The sequence below is a fragment of the Heteronotia binoei genome, chromosome 14 (genome assembly GCF_032191835.1).
Source record: "Heteronotia binoei isolate CCM8104 ecotype False Entrance Well chromosome 14, APGP_CSIRO_Hbin_v1, whole genome shotgun sequence".
Lineage (NCBI taxonomy): Eukaryota > Metazoa > Chordata > Lepidosauria > Squamata > Gekkonidae > Heteronotia > Heteronotia binoei.
In genome coordinates this window covers 58,723,236-58,741,017 of record NC_083236.1, presented here as the reverse complement: position 1 = coordinate 58,741,017, position 17,782 = coordinate 58,723,236, and the positions used below count along the sequence as shown (strand labels likewise).

The 17,782-nt window shown below is 47.0% G+C and overlaps 1 protein-coding gene across 1 annotated transcript in view; it reads left to right on the top strand.

The window, feature by feature from the left end:
* Window positions 1-17,782, top strand: part of RPGRIP1L (RPGRIP1 like) — a 130,945-nt gene that overhangs the window by 23,066 nt on the left and 90,097 nt on the right. Inside the window, exons 6-8 of the mRNA XM_060253574.1 lie at window positions 2,737-2,880; window positions 5,893-5,998; window positions 10,157-10,303. Coding sequence (XP_060109557.1) covers window positions 2,737-2,880; window positions 5,893-5,998; window positions 10,157-10,303 — 397 coding nt within the window. The remainder of the gene's footprint in view (window positions 1-2,736; window positions 2,881-5,892; window positions 5,999-10,156; window positions 10,304-17,782) is intronic.

Below are 17,782 nucleotides of genomic sequence, written 5' to 3'. Positions count from 1 at the left end.
GAAGAACATGCCGGCTTTCTAAGAGGGCTGTTTTCAGTCTCAAACGATAAATGGTTGCTTATTAGATGCGAGGTCATCCCAGGACAAAGTTTTCTCATGCTTCTGCCCTCAAGGGAACCATGACGGCATGCCTCAGATAGTGGAGTTATCACAATATGTAATCAGTGCACAAGAACGGTAGTAACGAACCGCTTACGCCCAACTCTAGCAAGCGTTATCAAGAGACAAACTCAGTGGTTTTGGCCTCAGTTTCAGGCATCTGCATCAGCCCCCTTCCACAGCGAGCATACAGACACCCATACTCCAGAGGCCATCCATCCTCTTATTCACTTAATAGGTACCAAATGCGGACAAGTCGCAAAAACTTTTATAGTGGAAGAACTGTGCACTAAAGACAACATGAAAGACACGCCTTTGCCCATAAACTCAGTGGAACGAATATGTGACTGCTTCAGGAAGAAGCCTTTAACTAGATGCTGAGTACAAATGCCAGGAATGATTGGGGAAGAATCGGGTTGTCACATACATTGGCCAGATTTCATAAGACTACAAGAGAAGCCATGTTGGATCATGCCAATGGTCCATCCAGTCCAACATTCTGTGTCACAGAAGAACATAAGAGAAGCCATGTTGGATCAGGCCAATGGTCCATCCAGTCCAACACTCTGTGTCACAGAAGAATATAAGAGAAGCCATGTTGGATCGGGCCAGTGGCCCATGATCCAGTCCAACACTCTGTGTCACAGAAGAACATAAGAGAAGCCATGTTGGATCAGGCCAATGGCCCATCCTGTCCAACACTCTGTGTCACAGAAGAACATAAGAGAAGCCATGTTGGATCGGGCCAGTGGCCCATCCAGTCCAACACTCTGTGCCACAGAAGAACATAAGAGAAGCCATGTTGGATCAGGCCAATGGTCCATCCAGTCCAATACTCTGTGTCACAGAAGAACATAAGAGAAGCCATGTTGGATCAGGCCAATGGTCCATCCAGTCCAATACTCTGTGTCACAGAAGAACATAAGAGAAGCCATGTTGGATCAGGCCAATGGCCCATCCAGTCCAATACTCTGTCACATGGTAGCTTAAAAAAAAAACCCAACCAGGTGCCATCAGGAGGTCCAAACCTATGACAGAAGCATAGCACAGCATTTTTCATCTTCATTCTTTACCATCAACCTATCATCCACTCAACAATTTGGATAACCTTCGAGCTACAAAATAATTCCACACTGTACTAAACACACGCACAGCAGAAATGTCTTTTTAGTATTGTCATTCACATGAAATAGCGCATGTTTCTACCATCCAAGCACAAATTTCATCAACACGATTTCCCCCCCAAAAAATAACCATGTCAGATAGAAAGGAGTCTGCGGTGGACATGAAAAAGTGTAAATCACAGTGTGCCACAGAGCATATTACACGGTACATACTGAGAAGTCATATAATTTCTGCGATCTTAATATTAATATAATTATCTGAGAAACCTCTGTGGGGATCCCGTTTCAAAAGATCTTCCACAGGTTATGTTACCGAGTTAGAATCTCCCCACTGTTAATTTGGAAAGCATCATGGAGACCCATCCAAAGGTGCCATGAAGGGAAACAAACATGCTTTGCATTCCCAATTGAACACTCTAATATACTCTGCGCTGGGTCTTTCTTTAGGCTGCATATACAGTAGTCTGTGGGACCCTCAGCTTCTTTGCCCGCTCCTTCCGATTCTTTAGAGTGGCTTCAGTAGGATTGTTAGATCAGAGTCCCCAGGGCTGGCCCTGCTGCTAGGCAAACTAGGCAATTGTTTAGGGGGGCAAGCCTTCTGGGGGCACCAAATTGGGCGCCCCCATGTGACTCATTGACATTATCAGTGCAGGGGAGGTGCCAGAAGTTAACCTTGTCTAGGGCTGAGACCTGGTCCCAGTAGCACCTTAGTGTAGACAGCTTCAAGAGGGGATTGGATAAGCATATGGAGCAGAGGTGCATCAGTGGCTATTAGCCACAGCTTATCGTTGGAACTCTCTGTCTGGGGCAGTGATGCTCTGTATTCTTGGTGCCTGGGGGGGTGCACAGTGGAAGGACTTCTAGTGTCCTGGCCCCACTGGTGGACCTCCTGATGACACTTGGGTTTTTTGACCACTGTGTGACACAGAGTGTTGGACTTGATGGCCCTTTTTTGTTGTTGTTGTTCGGTCACACAGTCGAGTCCAACTCTTTGCAACCCCATGGACAAAGTCACACCAGGCCCTCCTGTCTTCCACCATCCTCCAAAGTCTGCTCAAATTCGCGGATGGGCCATTGGCCTGATCCAACAGGGCTTCTCTTATGTTCTCTTATATTCATATGTTCTTCGAGGCCAACAAGATTTTCAGGGTATCAGCTTTCAGGGGCCAAAGTGCCCTTCATCAGGCACAAGATCTCTGAGTCTATCTATTTCAGAAGGTGGGATGGGTGTCATAAAGAATTCTCGTAAAGGACACAGAGGCGCCATGTATATTGTAATCAGCTTAATAAAAGAAGCTGGGGAATGCTTTGGGTCGGTAGGATTGAGGTATGATCTTTGGAAGAATAAGTCACTTCTGTCTTTTTAATGACTCAAAACCAACTTTTGTTCTTTTTTTTTCATTTTTGAGGTGGGAGGGATAAGCCTTCTGTTTTTGAGGGGGGGGAGGGATTAGCCTTCTGCTGTATCTAGACCCCCTCCAAGTGCTTTGAACGTCGCGTCGTTGACTTGCAGAGAGAACATGGTTGAATCACAAAGGGTCCGCAATGAGGAGTTGGAGCATGTGGTAGAAGCGCTTGGAAACGAAATGAGGAAGAAGGAAGAGGAGTTTGAAGAATCTCTCCTGCAACTGAAGGAGCAGCAAGCGACAGGTCAACGGTATGATGGAAACTGAACAGAGACGTTAAGATGGCTTTGGGCTGCATGGAAGTTGCCTATGGGGACAGAGTTCGTGTCACAGTAGGACAGAGGTCCCTACGGACCATGGCAACTGCCAGCACCTATCCGGGTGGCCAACAAGTCTCTTTAGAAAGTGGGTGGGGCCAGGCAGGGCTTTCAGCCTGCAGGATTTCTGATTGGCTGTGAAGATTTTTTAAAAAAATTGCTCCAGCAATTGCTGCCACTGCAGCACTAGAATGTTTACTGAACGACTGACGGTGAGCTGCGTGTATGTAAGAAAATGTTTTTTAACAATATATTTATTTTAAAAGGCATTCTGATAAACAGCTTCCTTCTGAAATGCGGAAGAGTTACTATTAGGAAAGGAAAAGTCCCCTGTGCAAGCACCAGTCGTTTCCGACTCTGGGGTGACGTTGCTTTCACAACGTTTTCACGGCAGACTTTTTACGGGTGGTTTGCCATTGCCTTCCCCAGTCATCTACGCTTTCCCCCCCGCAAGCTGGGTACTCATTTGACCGACCTCGGAAGGATGGAAGGCTGAGTCAACCTCGAGCCAGCTACCTGAAAACCCAGCTTCTGCCGGGGATCAAACTCAGGTTGTGAGCAGAGCTTAGGACTGCAGTACTGCAGCTTTAACACTGCAAATAAATTCACTCCTTGGCAGTTTGTGGCAGCCATTTTGTGGTTGCATCCACTGCACTGTGTCAGAATTTCAAAGAGGGCCACAGAGTCAAAAAGGTTGGGGGCCCCTGGCTTAGGCCCTGGGGGATCTGGATTCAAATTCTCAGTCATGCTCACTCATGAATGACTTTGAGGCAGACTTTTTCGTTCTTAGCCAAGCCTGCCTTAAATGTTGGATGAAATTGAGGCGGTGACAGTTGTGTTCATCATCTTGAGGGCCTCTTCCACTCCCGGGGACGCTTTTGTCCAGCATGTGGGGCCCCCTCTTTTTCTCCACCAGCCGAGCCTCCTCCCCTTGCATCAGCAGAAGGGTGTTTGTGCCAGAGGAAAGCACCACTGTTAGGGGAACACATCTGTGAGATTTCAAAACGTGAATCTGCAAAGTACAGGATGGCCAAAATCACTGGATTTCTTACATTCATTTTTTCACACACACACACACAAAAATCTATGGTGTTGAGAACCAGTTTGGTGTAGGAGTTAAGTGTGCAGACACATATCTGGAAGAACCAGGTTCCATTCCCCACTCCTCCATATGCACCTGCTGATGTGACCTTGAGTCAGTCACAAGTTCTTACAGAGCTGTTCCTCTCAAGAGCAATTTCTGTCAGAGCTCTCTCAGCCCCACCTACCTCACAAGGTGTAGGGAGGGGAAGGGAATGGAGACTGTAAGCTGTTCTGAGACTCTGAGATTCAAAGTGAAGGGCAGGGTATAAATCTAATATCATCATCATCATTACCTTCTCCTCTACTCCTTCTCCTTCATTGGTGCAAGGCATTTTCAAGCCGTGTTGGTGTAGTACCCAAAATAAGAACGTAAGAGAAGCCATGTTGGATCAGGCCAATGGCCCATCCAGTCCAACACTCCGTGTCACATAAGAACATAAGAGAAGCCATGTTGGATCAGGCCAATGGCCTATCCAGTCCAACACTCTGTGTCACATAAGAACATAAGAGAAGCCATGTTGGATCAGGCCAATGGCCCATCCAGTCCAACACTACGTCACACAATGGCCAAAAACAAGTGCTATCAGGAGGTCCACCAGTGGGGCCAGGACACTAGAAGCCCTCCCACTGTGCCCTCCCAGGCACCAAGAATACAGAGCATCACTGCCCCAGACAGAGAGTTCCAACAATAAGCTGTGGCTAATAACCACTGATGGACCTCTGCTCTATGTGCTTATCCAATCCCCTCTTGAAGCCAGCTATGCTTGTAGCCTCCACCACCTCCTGTGACAGTGAATTCCATGTGTTAATCACCCTTTGGGTGAAGAAGTACCCTTTGGGTGAATGAGCTGGCAGGAGTTGCCCAGCCCGCTTATCCTGAGAAAAGCGAGATCTGCTGCACCCGGTTTTATGCACTTAGTTGCTGCCACATCATCTCTTGGAGCCCCAGCTGTGTGAGCTCTTTCAAACTACACCATAAAATCAACCCAACGTTATCACGGCATGGCAGTCTTCCTGGTATCATGCTGCGTAGAAGCCATCGCTGGTCAATTTGGATAACCTGGGTTGCTGAGATCACCTCAAATTCTTCTGTGCATAAGATGTTTTACTTATTAAGAGAAGCCATGTTGGATCAGGGCAGTGGCCCATCCAATCCAACACTCTGTATCACACAGCGGCCAAAAAACCCAGGTGCCATCAGGAGGTCCATCAGTGGGGCCAGGATACTAGAAGTCCTCCCACTGTTGCCCCTCCCAAGCACCAAGAATACAGAGCATCACTTGCCCCAGACAGAGAGTTCCAACAATACGCTTGTGGCTGATAGCCACTGATGGACCTCTGCTCTATATGTTGATCCAGTCCCCTCTTGAAGCTGTTATTGGAATGACACATGGGGCGTTATTTTTATAAAATGCTAAGTCGCTTCCCTTGGGAGTATTTGAAAAAGTTTTAAATTCCCGGAGGAAACTCCAGTAAGTAAGAGATACATTATAAGGCAGGTTTGGAAGGAAGTGGCTAGACTGCGAAAGCCAATTACCAGTTGACTGTAAGTTCCCTTCGTAGCACTATCCCCAGAGTCTGATGGAATAAAGTGATACGTTCAAATAAAGAGGGATGTCAAGTCTTCCGTTGCAGTAAAACCTGGAATTATTTAACACTCAACAATGTTATTTTTGGGAGGGGAAATAAATTGTTGGCTATTATGTACTATCTGTTCCCTGACTGTGTTTCGGCATAAAGAAGCCACGGCGAACCAATTTTCTAGGGTTTTCAGCTTTTCAAAGCACAACTAACCAGGCAAGTGTTGTTGCGCCTTAAAGCTCACCCTGACTTTCTCTCTCTCTCAAATATGTTGCTTTGAAGGTTAAACATTCGGGAGAACGTCGAAATGATCAGACTCAACAAACAGTTGATGGAGAAGAGCAGCGCATTGGCTGCAGTGGAAGAAAAATTGCTTCAGTTTCAGGAGGTATGGAAAGAGACTCGATCCTAGACGTATGTATTAGGGAGTGAATCCCATTGAGTTTTTAAACAGAGGCCAGATGGCCCTCTGACAGCAGTGCTGATTCTGTGAACTTAGGCGGACCGCGAGGAGGAGGGCAGGAGGGGCTGCATCAGAGCTTAATTCTTGTGGCCCCTTCTTACACACACCCAGGGAACGCTGTCCGCCACTTTGGGGTCAGGCAGCAATTTCTCCCCAGGCCAGTTTGGCCAGGGATCCTGGAGGATGTTTTGTTTTGTTGCCATCGTCTGGTTATGGTCATGGGGGGGGGGGAGTATTTGTGAATCTTCTGCATTGTACAGAAGGTTTGAGATGACCCTGGAGGTCCCTTCCAACTCTGTGATTCTATGAGTCATGTCGGTTTGCAGCGGAACAACGAGATTCAAATTCAAGTAGCACTTTAAAAAAAAGGTAAAGGTAGTCTCCTGTGCAAGCACCAGTCGTTTCCGACTCTGGGGGGACGTCGCATCACGACGTTTTCACGGCAGACTTTTTATGGGGTGGTTTGCCATTGCCTTCCCCAGTCATCTACACTTTACATCCAGCAAGCTGGGTACTCCTTTTACCAACCTCAAAAAGATGGAAGGCTAAGTCAACCTGGAGCCGGCTACCTGAACCCAGCTTTTTACAGGGTGGTTTGCCATTGCCTTCCCCAGTCATCTACACTTTCCTCCAAGCAAGCTGGGTACTCCTTTTACCAACCTCAGAAGGATGGAAGGCTGAGTCAACCTCGAGCCGGCTACCTGAACCAGCTTTTGCCAGGACTGAACTCAGGTCGTGAGCAGAGAGCTCGAACTGCAGCACTGCAGCTTTACCACTCTGCGCCACGAGACTCACTTTAGAGACCAACAAAACTTCCGGGTATGAGCTTTCGAGACTCGAAGCTCCTTTCATCCAGTATCCAACGACAAGACCTTTGATTTTCGAAAACTCCTACCTCAAAAATCGTGACGGCTACTAAGGCCGATAAAGTTCCTCATCAAAGGCTCCTTAGAAAGCTCGAGAGTCATGGAGTAAAAGGACAAGTCCTCTTGTGGATCAGAAACTGGCTAATTAATAGGAAGCAGAGAGTGAGTATAAATGGGCAGTCTTCGCAGTGGAGGATGGTAAGCAGTGGGGTGCCGCAGGGCTCGGTACTGGGTCCCATGCTCTTTAACTTGTTCATAAATGATTTGGAGTTGGGAATGAGCAGTGAAGTGGCCAAGTTTGCAGATGACACTAAATTGTTCAGGGTGGTAAGAACCGGAGAGGATTGTGAGGAACTCCAAAGGGAACTGTTGAGGCTGGGTGAGTGGGCGTCAACGTGGCAGATGAGGTTCAATGTGGCCAAGTGCAAAGTAATGCACATTGGGGCCAAGAATCCCAGCTACAAATACAAGTTGATGGGGTGTGAGCTGGCAGAGACTGACCAAGAGAGAGATCTTGAGGTCGTGGTAGATAACTCACGGAAAATGTCAAGACAGTGTGTGATTGCAATAAAAAAGGCCAACGCCATGGTGGGAATTATTAGGAAGGGAATTGAAAACAAATCAGCCAATATCATAATGCCCCTGTATAAATTGATGGTGCGGTCTCATTTGGAATACTGTGTGCAATTCTGGTCACCGCACCTCAAAAAGGATATAGCATTGGAAAAAGTCCAGAAAAGGGCAACTAGAATGATTAAAGGGTTGGAACACCTTCCCTATGAAGAAAGGTTGAAACGCTTGGGGCTCTTTAGCTTGGAGAAACGTCGACTGCGGGGTGACATGATAGAGGTTTACAAGATTATGCATGGGATGGAGAAGGTAGAGAAAGAAGTCCTTTTCTCCCTTTCTCACAATACAAGAACTCGTGGGCATTCGATGAAATTGCTGAACAGTCAGGTTAAAACAGATAAAAGGAAGTACTTCTTCACCCAAAGGGTGTAACATGTGGAATTCACTGCCTACAGGAGGTGGTGGCGGCTATAAGCATAGACAGCTTCAAGAGGGGGTTAGATAAAAATATGAAGCAATCTGTCTATTAGCCACAGTGTGTATATGTGTGTGTGTGTGTGTATATATATAAATTTTTTTTGGGCCACTGTGTGACACAGAGTGTTGGACTGGAGGGGCCATTGGCCTGATCCAACATGGCTTCTCTTATGGTCTTATGTTCTCAAGGCACTGCAGGACTCAAATCAAGCTCTTCTCCTGGAATTAATGACGCAGCCCCCATATGCATGTAATCCAAATGTACACGGAGGCTCTGCATTGGGGCATTTGTCCAAAACCATCGCAGAGGCTCAGTTCCATCTTGGCTTGGCTGCCTGCAACATTCCCCAGCCCAGTTTCCTCTGCAGAACTTATCAACACCATGCTTGCACATTGTTCTAATGATTACAATCAGTGCTTCCTTCCCCCCTCTGGAAAAAAGAGGTGCCAGAACTCTCAAGAGGGAAATGAAGGAGAAACAAACGGGTGCTCCTCATTTTAAACTCTTAAACATTTTTAAAAGAATGTTTGTTTCCGCAGAGTGGACTCCATTCCGCCGCGTTCCCCCGGAAAACAAAAGCCCTGATTACAATTGTGGGTTTCGATGCTCTTGACCAGGGCTCTTTTTCTAGCAGGGGCTCCTCTGCATATTAGGCTACGCCTCCTGATGTAGCCAATCCACCAAGAGCTTAGAGAGCTTTTAGTACAGGGCCTGCTGTAAGCGCCAGGAGGATTGGCTACATCAGGGGGCCGTGGCCTGATATGCGGAGGAGCTCCTGCTAGGAAAGGAGCCCTGCTCTTGACCGAGAGATGGACGTGCAACTCTGCAACTTTGATGTGCATCTTTTGTCCGTCTGTGACTTAAGAGTGAGATTGTTTTTTAAAAACAAAACACTATCTGTGTGAATTCAGGCAGGTGCTATAGTTTTTTGAATTATAGTATGCTTGCTCCTAGGGAGGACAGCTATGGCAAGCCTAGGCAGTGTGATAAAAAGCAAAGCTATCACCCTGCCAACAAAAGTCCATATAGTCAAGGCAATGGTATTCCCAGTACTAATGTATGGCTGTGAGAGCTGGACCATAAGGAAGGCCAAGCGCAGAAGAATAGATGCTTTTGAATTGTGGTGCTGGAGAAGACTCTTGAGAGTCTCTTGGACTGCAAGAAGATCCTATCAGTCAATCCTAAGGGAAATCTACCCTGACTGTTCCCTGAAAGGTCAGATGCTGAAGCTGAAGCTCAAATACTTTGGCCACCAAGTGAGAAGGGAGCACTCACTGGAGAAGACTCTTGAGAGTCTCTTAGACTGCAAGTAGATCCTATCAGTCAGTCCTAAGGGAAATCTACCCTGACTGTTCCCTGAAAGGTCAGATGCTGAAGCTGAAGCTCAAATACTTTGGCCACCAAATGAGAAGGGAGCACTCCCTGGAGAAGACCCTGATGCTGGGAAAGACAGAAGACAAAAGAAGAAGGGGACAGCAAAAGATGAGATGGCTGGACAGCGTTACTGATGTGACTAATACAAAATTGAGTAGACTTCAGAGGATGGTGGAAGACAGGAGGCATGACTTGGTCCGTGGGGTCACAAAGAGTCGGACTCGACTGTGCAACGGAATGACGACAAAATACAAGCGTGTTAAATGCAAGCGTGCATTTAAAAAGAAAGTTTACCACAGCTAAGCTGTGTCAACTACCACAAAGCAGAGCGTCCCAGTAAAAAAACATACCGGATTTTTTTTTTAGTTAATTAAATCTGTTGGAAGAACGAGGAACATAAAGGAAGCATCGGCTGGTGGGTTAGCAGCAAAATGACACAAGCTGCGTTGGCATATTTGTGGTCAGGGTTCATTTTTGCTTGCTACTGTAGTGTTTTTGGTCAGCGCATCCAAACCACAAGAACCACAGCAAAATGCTTTAATTGCTAAACAGATGTCTGTCTTGGTCTCTTCTCCACCTTCTGACTTGCGATGCTTGACAGCATCGTGTCAAACCCGTGACGAGAGCGTCTCCTGTCGACTGAACTCAGATTACACTTTAAACGTTGTTTGGAGAGCCCTCTTAGACTCCCAAAACGTGTCTGACTGCCAAGAACGGGGTTGCAGCCTAGCCTTACCCATCTCACCCCACCCCAATGTGAATTGTGTTCTCTATTTCACCCCCCACCTGCCACAGAATCAACGGAACCTCAAAGCAAGCCATGATGCTTTAATGGCAAATGGAGATGAACTCAATCTGCAGCTTAAAGAAGAACGTGCAAGATGTCTCCACCTCGAGAAAGAACTGCAGGCCGTGACTTTTTCAAAGCGACGGTCAGAAGAGGTGAGAACTAACTAACTTCCTTCCTTCCTTCCTTCCTTCCTTCCTTCCTTCCTTCCTTCCTTCCTTCCTTCCTTCCTTCCTTCCTTCCTTCCTTCCTTCCCTCCCTCCCTCCCTCCCTCCCTCCCTCCTTCCTTCCCTCCTTCCTTCCTTCCTTCCTTCCTTCCTTCCTTCCTTCCTTCCTTCCTTCCTTCCTTCCTTCCTTCCTTCCTTCCTTCCTTCCTTCCTTCCTTCCTTCCTTCCTTCCTTCCTTCCTTCCTTCCTTCCTCCTCCCTCCCTCCCTCCCTCCCTCCCTCCCTCCCTCCCTCCCTCTTTTCAGTTTGGTGTAGTGGTTAAGTGTGCGGACTCTTATCTGGGAGAACCGGGTTTGATTCCCCACTCCTCCACTTGCAGCTGCTGGAATGGCCTTAGGTCAGCCACAGCTGTGGCAGAGGCTGTCCCTGAAAGGGCAACTGCTGTGAGAGCCCTCTCCAGCCCCACCCACCTCACAGGGTGACTGTTGTGGGGAAGGAAGATAAAGGAGATTGTGAGGCGCTCTGAGATTTGGAGTGGAGGGCAGGATTTAAATCTAATATCCCTTCCTTCCTTTCTTTTCCACAGTGTCGCGAGGTAGGAAGGGACCGATTCATGAAGGTCCCAGGGACTCCCAAGAGCGCCAGCTTGCATAAACATACTGGACTCGTTTGACTCGTCAACAGAAATCTGGCAGAGGAGCGGTCAGCACATGCTCATGGCTCTTAGCCCGTGACATTGCTGAGGCTCCTTCCTGCTACATGTTTCCTTCCATCGCGATTAGATAACGTAGTTTAAGAACACTTTATTTAGTTGAATTTTAACATTTTGTACCCAATCGCTTCACCCTGACCTGGGCGGTCCAGGAAGCCTGCTTCCATCGGATCTCAGAAGCTAAGCAGTGTCGGCCCTGGTTAGCACTTGGATGGGAGACTATCAAGAAAGCTCAGCTGAAGTTCCTCTTTTGCCTTGAAAACCCTGTGTGGTAACCGTGAGCTGACTGTGACTTGATGGCACGTTCCGCCTCCATCCCATCTTTCGGTCAGATAATCTTGAAGGTGTTTTATGAATGACAGATTCAATGCAGTGCTAGAAAATACCAACCCTGCCCCCTCTCAGTAGGCCTTTGATCTCTGACCAGTGGCAGAGGCCGGATTGTCCTTCTCCTTTACCTGCTGCAGTTTTAGGGCCTGGAGAAGGAAGATTAGCTCCCTGTGGCTGCTGCTTTGGACAACCACTGAGGGTTGGATGGTCATCTGGAGATACTGTGCTTCCTGCAAAGGAAGGATTTCAGCCTCCACTGGGCCCTCCAACCTACGGCAAAGGCTAAAGCAAGAACATCAATTCAGGATCAAATCAGTGGCCCATCTAGTCCAGCATCCTGTCTCACACCGGATGGTCCATGAGACCAGTGGTCCCTCTAGTCCAGCATCCTTTCTTACACAGCTGACAGCCAGTTCCTCTGGAGAGCCAACAACAGGGCATTGAGGCTGAGGCCTTCACTAGAAGAGCCCTGCTGGATCAGACCAGTGGTCCATCTAGTCCTTTCTCACACTGTGGCCATGCAGTTCCTCCAGAGGAGCAGCAAGCAGGGCACAGAGGCCAAGGCCTTCCTAAGAACATAAGAAGAGCACTGCAGTGGTCCAGCTAGTCCAGCATCCTGTCTCACACAGGGTTGTCCATGAGACCAGGGGTCCATCTAGTCCAACATCCTGTCTTACGCAGTAGACAGGCAGTTTCTCTGGAGGGCCAACAACAGGGCATAGAGGCTGTGGCTTCCCCTTAATGTTGCCTCCTGGCTCTGGGATTCAAATGCCCCTGAATGTGGAGTTTCTTAATGTAGTACAGAAAAAACTAAATTCACTTTATCACCTAGAATAGAAAAGTTAAATATCATTTCCTAATTTATTCCCCCCCCTCCTTTTTTTTACAATAATGAATGCATAGGAACATAAGAATGTACTTTTTGTATCTTCTGTTCCCAGGTGGCTGCAATATCCATTGCTATGTTTGTACAGTATAGAGTTCATCTCGAAAAAGTCATGTGAAAAAATTCTAGCTTACTGTAAACAGTATTATTTGAAGTCCTTCAGCTTAGAATCGTAGAGTCATAGAGTTGGAAGGCACCTCCAGGGTCATCTTTCCTGCACAATGCAGGAAAACCACAAATACCTCCCCCAAAATTCACAGGGTCTTCATTGCTGTCAGATGGCCATCTAGCCTCTGTTTAAAAAACCTCCAAGGAAGGGGAGCCCACCACCTCCCAAGGAGGAAGCCTGTTCCACTGAGGAACCGCTCTAACGGTCAGGAAGTTCTTCCTAATGTCGAGCCGGAAACTCTTTCGATTTAATTTCACCACCTTGGTTTTGGTCCTGCCTTCCGGGGCCACAGCTTGTTTCAGACATCACAGTCCCACCTCCAACCCAACATGAGGTAGCATCTAATGTCATAAGAACTGAAGAAGAGCCCTACTGTATCTGACCAATGGTCTATTAGTCCATCATCCTGCCTCATACAGTGGCCAACCTGTTCCTCTTGAGGGCCAAAAACATGGCCTTTCCCTGAAGTTGCCTCCTGACTCTGGGATTCAGAGGCTTATAGCCTCTGAGCAGGGAATTCCCCAAGTCCCTATGTCCGCTAGCTATTGATAAACGTATCCTCCAGGAGTCATTCTAATCCCCCCTGAAAGCTGCTTCTTCCTGTGACCCTCACCGCATCCTCCGGCAGCAAATCCCGCATATTAATTGCTGTCCGTAAAGACGTGTTTGCTTTTCTCCATCCTGAAGCTGCTGCCCATCTGCATCATTGGGCGCTGTTGAGTTCTAGTATTTTGGGAGAAGAAGAAAAGTCCTATTTGTCAATTCTTCTTCACCCACCCATAATCTTATAACTCTATCATGTCCCTCCTCTTATTTGTCTCTTTTCTAAACAAAAAAAGTCCTAGATTCTTCAGCTTTTCCTTATAGGAAAGACGCTCCAATCCCATAATCGTCCTGGTTGCCCTCCTCTGTACTTTTTCCAGCTCTGCAATGTCCTGTAGTGGTTAAGTGCGGACTCTTATCTAAGAGAACCAGGTTCGATTCCCCACTCCTCCGCTTGCACCTGCTGGAATGGCCTTGGGTCAGCCAGAGCTCTGGCAGAGGTTGTCCTCGAAAGGGTGGTTGAAAGAGCCAGTTTGGTGTAGTGGTTAAGCGTGCGGACTCTTATCTGAGAGAACCGGGTTTGATTTCCCACTCCTCCACTTGCAGCTGCTGGAATGGCCTTGGGTCAGCCATAGCTCTGGCAGAGGTTTTCCTCGAAAGGGTGGTTGAAAGAGCCAGTTTGGTGTAGTGGTTAAGCGTGCGGACTCTTATCTGAGCGAACCAGGTTTGATTCCCCATTCCTCCACTTGCACCTGCTGGAATGGCCTTGGGTCAGCCATAGCTCTGGCAGAGGTTGTCCTCGAAAGGGTGGTTGAAAAAGCCAGTTTGGTGTAGTGGTTAAGTGCATGGACTCTTATCTGGGAGAACCAGGTTTGATTCCCCACTCCTCCACTTGCACCTGCTGGAATGGCCTTGGGTCAGCCATAGCTCTGGCAGAGGTTGTCCTCGAAAGGGTGGTTGAAAAAGCCATTTTGGTGTAGTGGTTAAGTGCATGGACTCTTATCTGGGAGAACCAGGTTTGATTCCCCGCTCCTCCACTTGCACCTGCTGGAATGGCCTTGGGTCAGCCATAGCTCTGGCAGAGGTTGTCCTCGAAAGGGCGGTTGAAAAAGCCAGTTTGGTGTAGTGGTTAAGTGCATGGACTCTTATCTGGGAGAACCAGGTTTGATTCCCCACTCCTCCACTTGCACCTGCTGGAATGGCCTTGGGTCAGCCAGAGCTCTGGCAGAGGTTGTCCTCGAAAGGGTGGTTGAAAGAGCCAGTTTGGTGTAGTGGTTAAGCGTGCGGACTCTTATCTGAGAGAACCGGGTTTGATTCCCCACTCCTCCGCTTGCACTTGCTGGAATGGCCTTGGGTCAGCCATAGCTCTGGCAGAGGTTGTCCTTGAAAGGGCAGCTGCTGTGAGAGTCCTCTCAGCCCCACCCACCTCACAGGGTGTCTGTTGTGGGGGAGGAAGACAAAAGGAGATTGTGAGCCGCTCTGAGATTTGGAATGGAGGGCGGGATCTAAATCCAATTTCTTCTTTTTCTTTCTTCTTTCTTTCTTTCTTTCTTTCTTTCTTTCTTTCTTTCTTTCTTTCTTTCTTTCTTTCTTTCTTTCTTTCTTTCTTTCTTTCTTTCTTTCTCTCTCTCTCCCTCCCTCCCTCCCTCCCTCCCTCCCTCCCTCCCTTCCTTCCTTCCTTCCTTCCTTCCTTCCTTCCTTCCTTCCTTCCTTCCTTCCTTCCTTCCTTCCTTCCTTCCTTCCTTCCTCGTATTTATATCCCGCCCTCCCCCCCGAAGCAGGCTTCTTCTTCTGATACAATGGCCAGAACAGTACCAGAGAAATGGGACTGGACCATGAAAGTTTTATCGTGGTGTGAAATGGACAAACTAACTAGAACACTAAGAGACTATGCTTTAGAGATATTCAAAAGGGAGTGGAGAAAATTTAAAGGATATATGGAGAAAACTTGGAAAGTAAAGAAACATTGGACAATTTTTTAGTTGTAAGAATATATATATAGAACTTTGAGCAGTTAGAAGTGCCTTTAGTATTGGTTTGAATTTATAACCTCGGGGAAGTCAACATTGGAGGGAGGGGGGATGGAAATGTCATATGGGTTAATGCGAAAAAAAAATTAAGAAATAGTTAAGTTTTGTAACCATATGCTACCAATAAATTGTTTAAACAACAATGGCCGGAACAGTGCACAGTATTCCAGAAGAGGCCACACCGTAGATCTGCATAGGGACATTCCATTATTGACTGTTTTATTCACAGAGCTCACCTTTTATTGACATCATTCACAGGCAGGGTTCCCTCTAAGCCGAGTTAGCCTGAGCTAGCGCACAGATTTTTAGCTTCCAGCTCACCCATTTTTGTCTTAGCTTAGGAAAAATGGCCCCAGAGCACAGAAATTGATGCAGGAGCTCACAACTTTAATGCCAGTAGCTCACAAAGTAGATTTTTTGCTCACAAGACTCTGCAGCTTAGAGGCAACACTGCTCATGGGCTGTTTTATACGCGGAGTTCACCTTTTTTAAAATTACAGCACAGTGGGCTGCCACTTTCCCTTATCCGCTAAGGGATCATTGGTGGATCTGTATAATATGGGATGTAAAAGGAAGATACAAATGATCTTAAAGGACCCTTCACATCCGGGCCACTTGCTATTTGAGATCTTACCATCGGGCAGACGATATAGAGTGTTGAAGGCTAAGACAAATAGATTCAAGGGCAGCTTCTATCCAAGTGCCGTGGTTAGGCTAAATGCAGGGCTATGAATGGTTATTTGTTTTAGATGTAAGCTAAATGTAGGGTTATGAATGGTTATTTGTTTTAGATGTATTTAAATGGTTTATGTATATGTCTTTCCTTTAGTGTTGATGTGTTGGTATGTTTGTGGAAGAGCACCTCATTTCGTTGCTCTCATTTTCCTTTTTTGAGAACAATGACAATAAATCTATCTATCTATCTATCTGTCTGTCTGTCTATCTATCATCTATCTATCTATCTATCTATCTATCTATCTATCTATCTATCTATCTATCTATCTATCTATCTATCTTCTTCTTCTTCCTCATCCATCCATCCGTCCGTCCATCATCTATCTATCTATCTATCTATCTATCTATCTATCTATCTATCTATCTATCTATCTATCTATCTATCTATCTATCTATCTATCTATCTAGATCTTTCCCCCATTCTTAGCAAGTTCAGACCCCATTAGCCTGTACTTGAAGTTTGGATTATTATTTTTTTTTAATCCCCATGTGCATTACATCATTGCATAATTGGTAGAAAGCCCTCTTCCTCCCCGCGCAGCTGGTGGAAAGCTTTTGTTTTGTTGCAAGACAAACTGGAATCGACACATAGACCCTCTGAGTTCGGGGGGCGGGGAGGGGGGGCGCTTCCAGTTTTTGAGGGCCCTTAGCCATAACGAAAGTAAAAAAGGGATGCGATAAGGCGTGCATAACAGCAAAGCTGGGAAACTTACGAAATGCCAAAAAAGCTAATGTGTCTACAATTAACACCCCCTGGAACTTGAAGCCCAGCCCAACGGCTGCCCTTCCTATTGGCCCTGCAGCCTCGTACTGAAGTTGTGACTGTCGAACGCCCAAGGAGAATGCTTTTTGTAAAACAGAAACGGGGGAGAAGAAAATGGATGTGAGCTGCTTGGCTCCCCATTGGGGAGAAAGGCGCCAAATAAAAGTGTGTGTGTTTGTGTGTGTGAAGTGCCATCAAGTCACATCCTGCTTAAGACAACTCTTATGAATTAATGACCTCCATAACACCCTATTGCAAGGTTGTCAAACACACGGCCCAGGTGCTGAATCCGGCCCCTGGAAGGTTCCTATCAGGCCCCTGAGCAACTGGCTGTCGTCTGCTTCCTTCTCCCTCTCTCTTGCTTCCTTCTGCATCACAGCTTGCTTTGAGGCTTGCTCAATCGCTCAGGAGCTACAGAACAAAACCTCTGTTTTCACCATTGGCTGAGGCTCCTCCCTCGGAGAGGAAGGCGGGGGGGAGGGAGAGCTTGCTTTGCCAGGCTCTCTCAATCGCATAACAGAGGTACTGAGCCAAGCCTCTCTTTCTTCTTTTGGCTGAGGCTTCTCCCTCTCCTGCTTCCCTGGGGAGGAAGGGAAAGAGCTAGAGCTTCTTTTGCTCAGTTCCCTGGATCCCATGAGAGAAATACAAAGCAAGCACCTTTCAGACCAATGAGTGCTAATGTTTTAAGCATGTTTTATTTTAAGTCCCCCCCCCATCTTTAATTGTGTTTGTCTGTGTCCTTTATGAAGTTTATATACCTGCTGCCTAATCTTAACTAAGTACACTCACGTCCCGGCGGTCTGACCTGGCCCGGCCCAACGAGGTCTCACTTATGTCAGATCCAGCCCTCATAACAAATGAGTTCGACACCCAGCCTTTTGCTTACAGCCTTGCTCGGGTCTTGCAAACGGAGGGGCGGGGCTTCCTTAATAAATTAATAATTATCCTATAAAAATTATTTGGGTTGCAGTTCTTAATTGACAGGTCAACTTACATTGCCTTGGGGGGGGCGGTTTGGTGACATGAGAGCAGTGAAGCCATTTGCCTGCTGTGATGTCAGAGAGAAATAAAAAAAACAAACAACCAATCCCGACACAGGACATCTCTAGCCAGAAAACGTCTTTGTGCTAATAATTGTCGGGGGTGGAATTCTGGCAGGAGCTCCTTTGCATGTTAAGCCACACACCCCCTGATGTAACCAATCATTCCAAGAGCTTACAAGGCTCTTTTTTGTAAGCTCTTGGAGGATTGGCTACATCAGAGGTGTGTGGCCTAATATGCAAAGGAGCTCCTGCTAGAA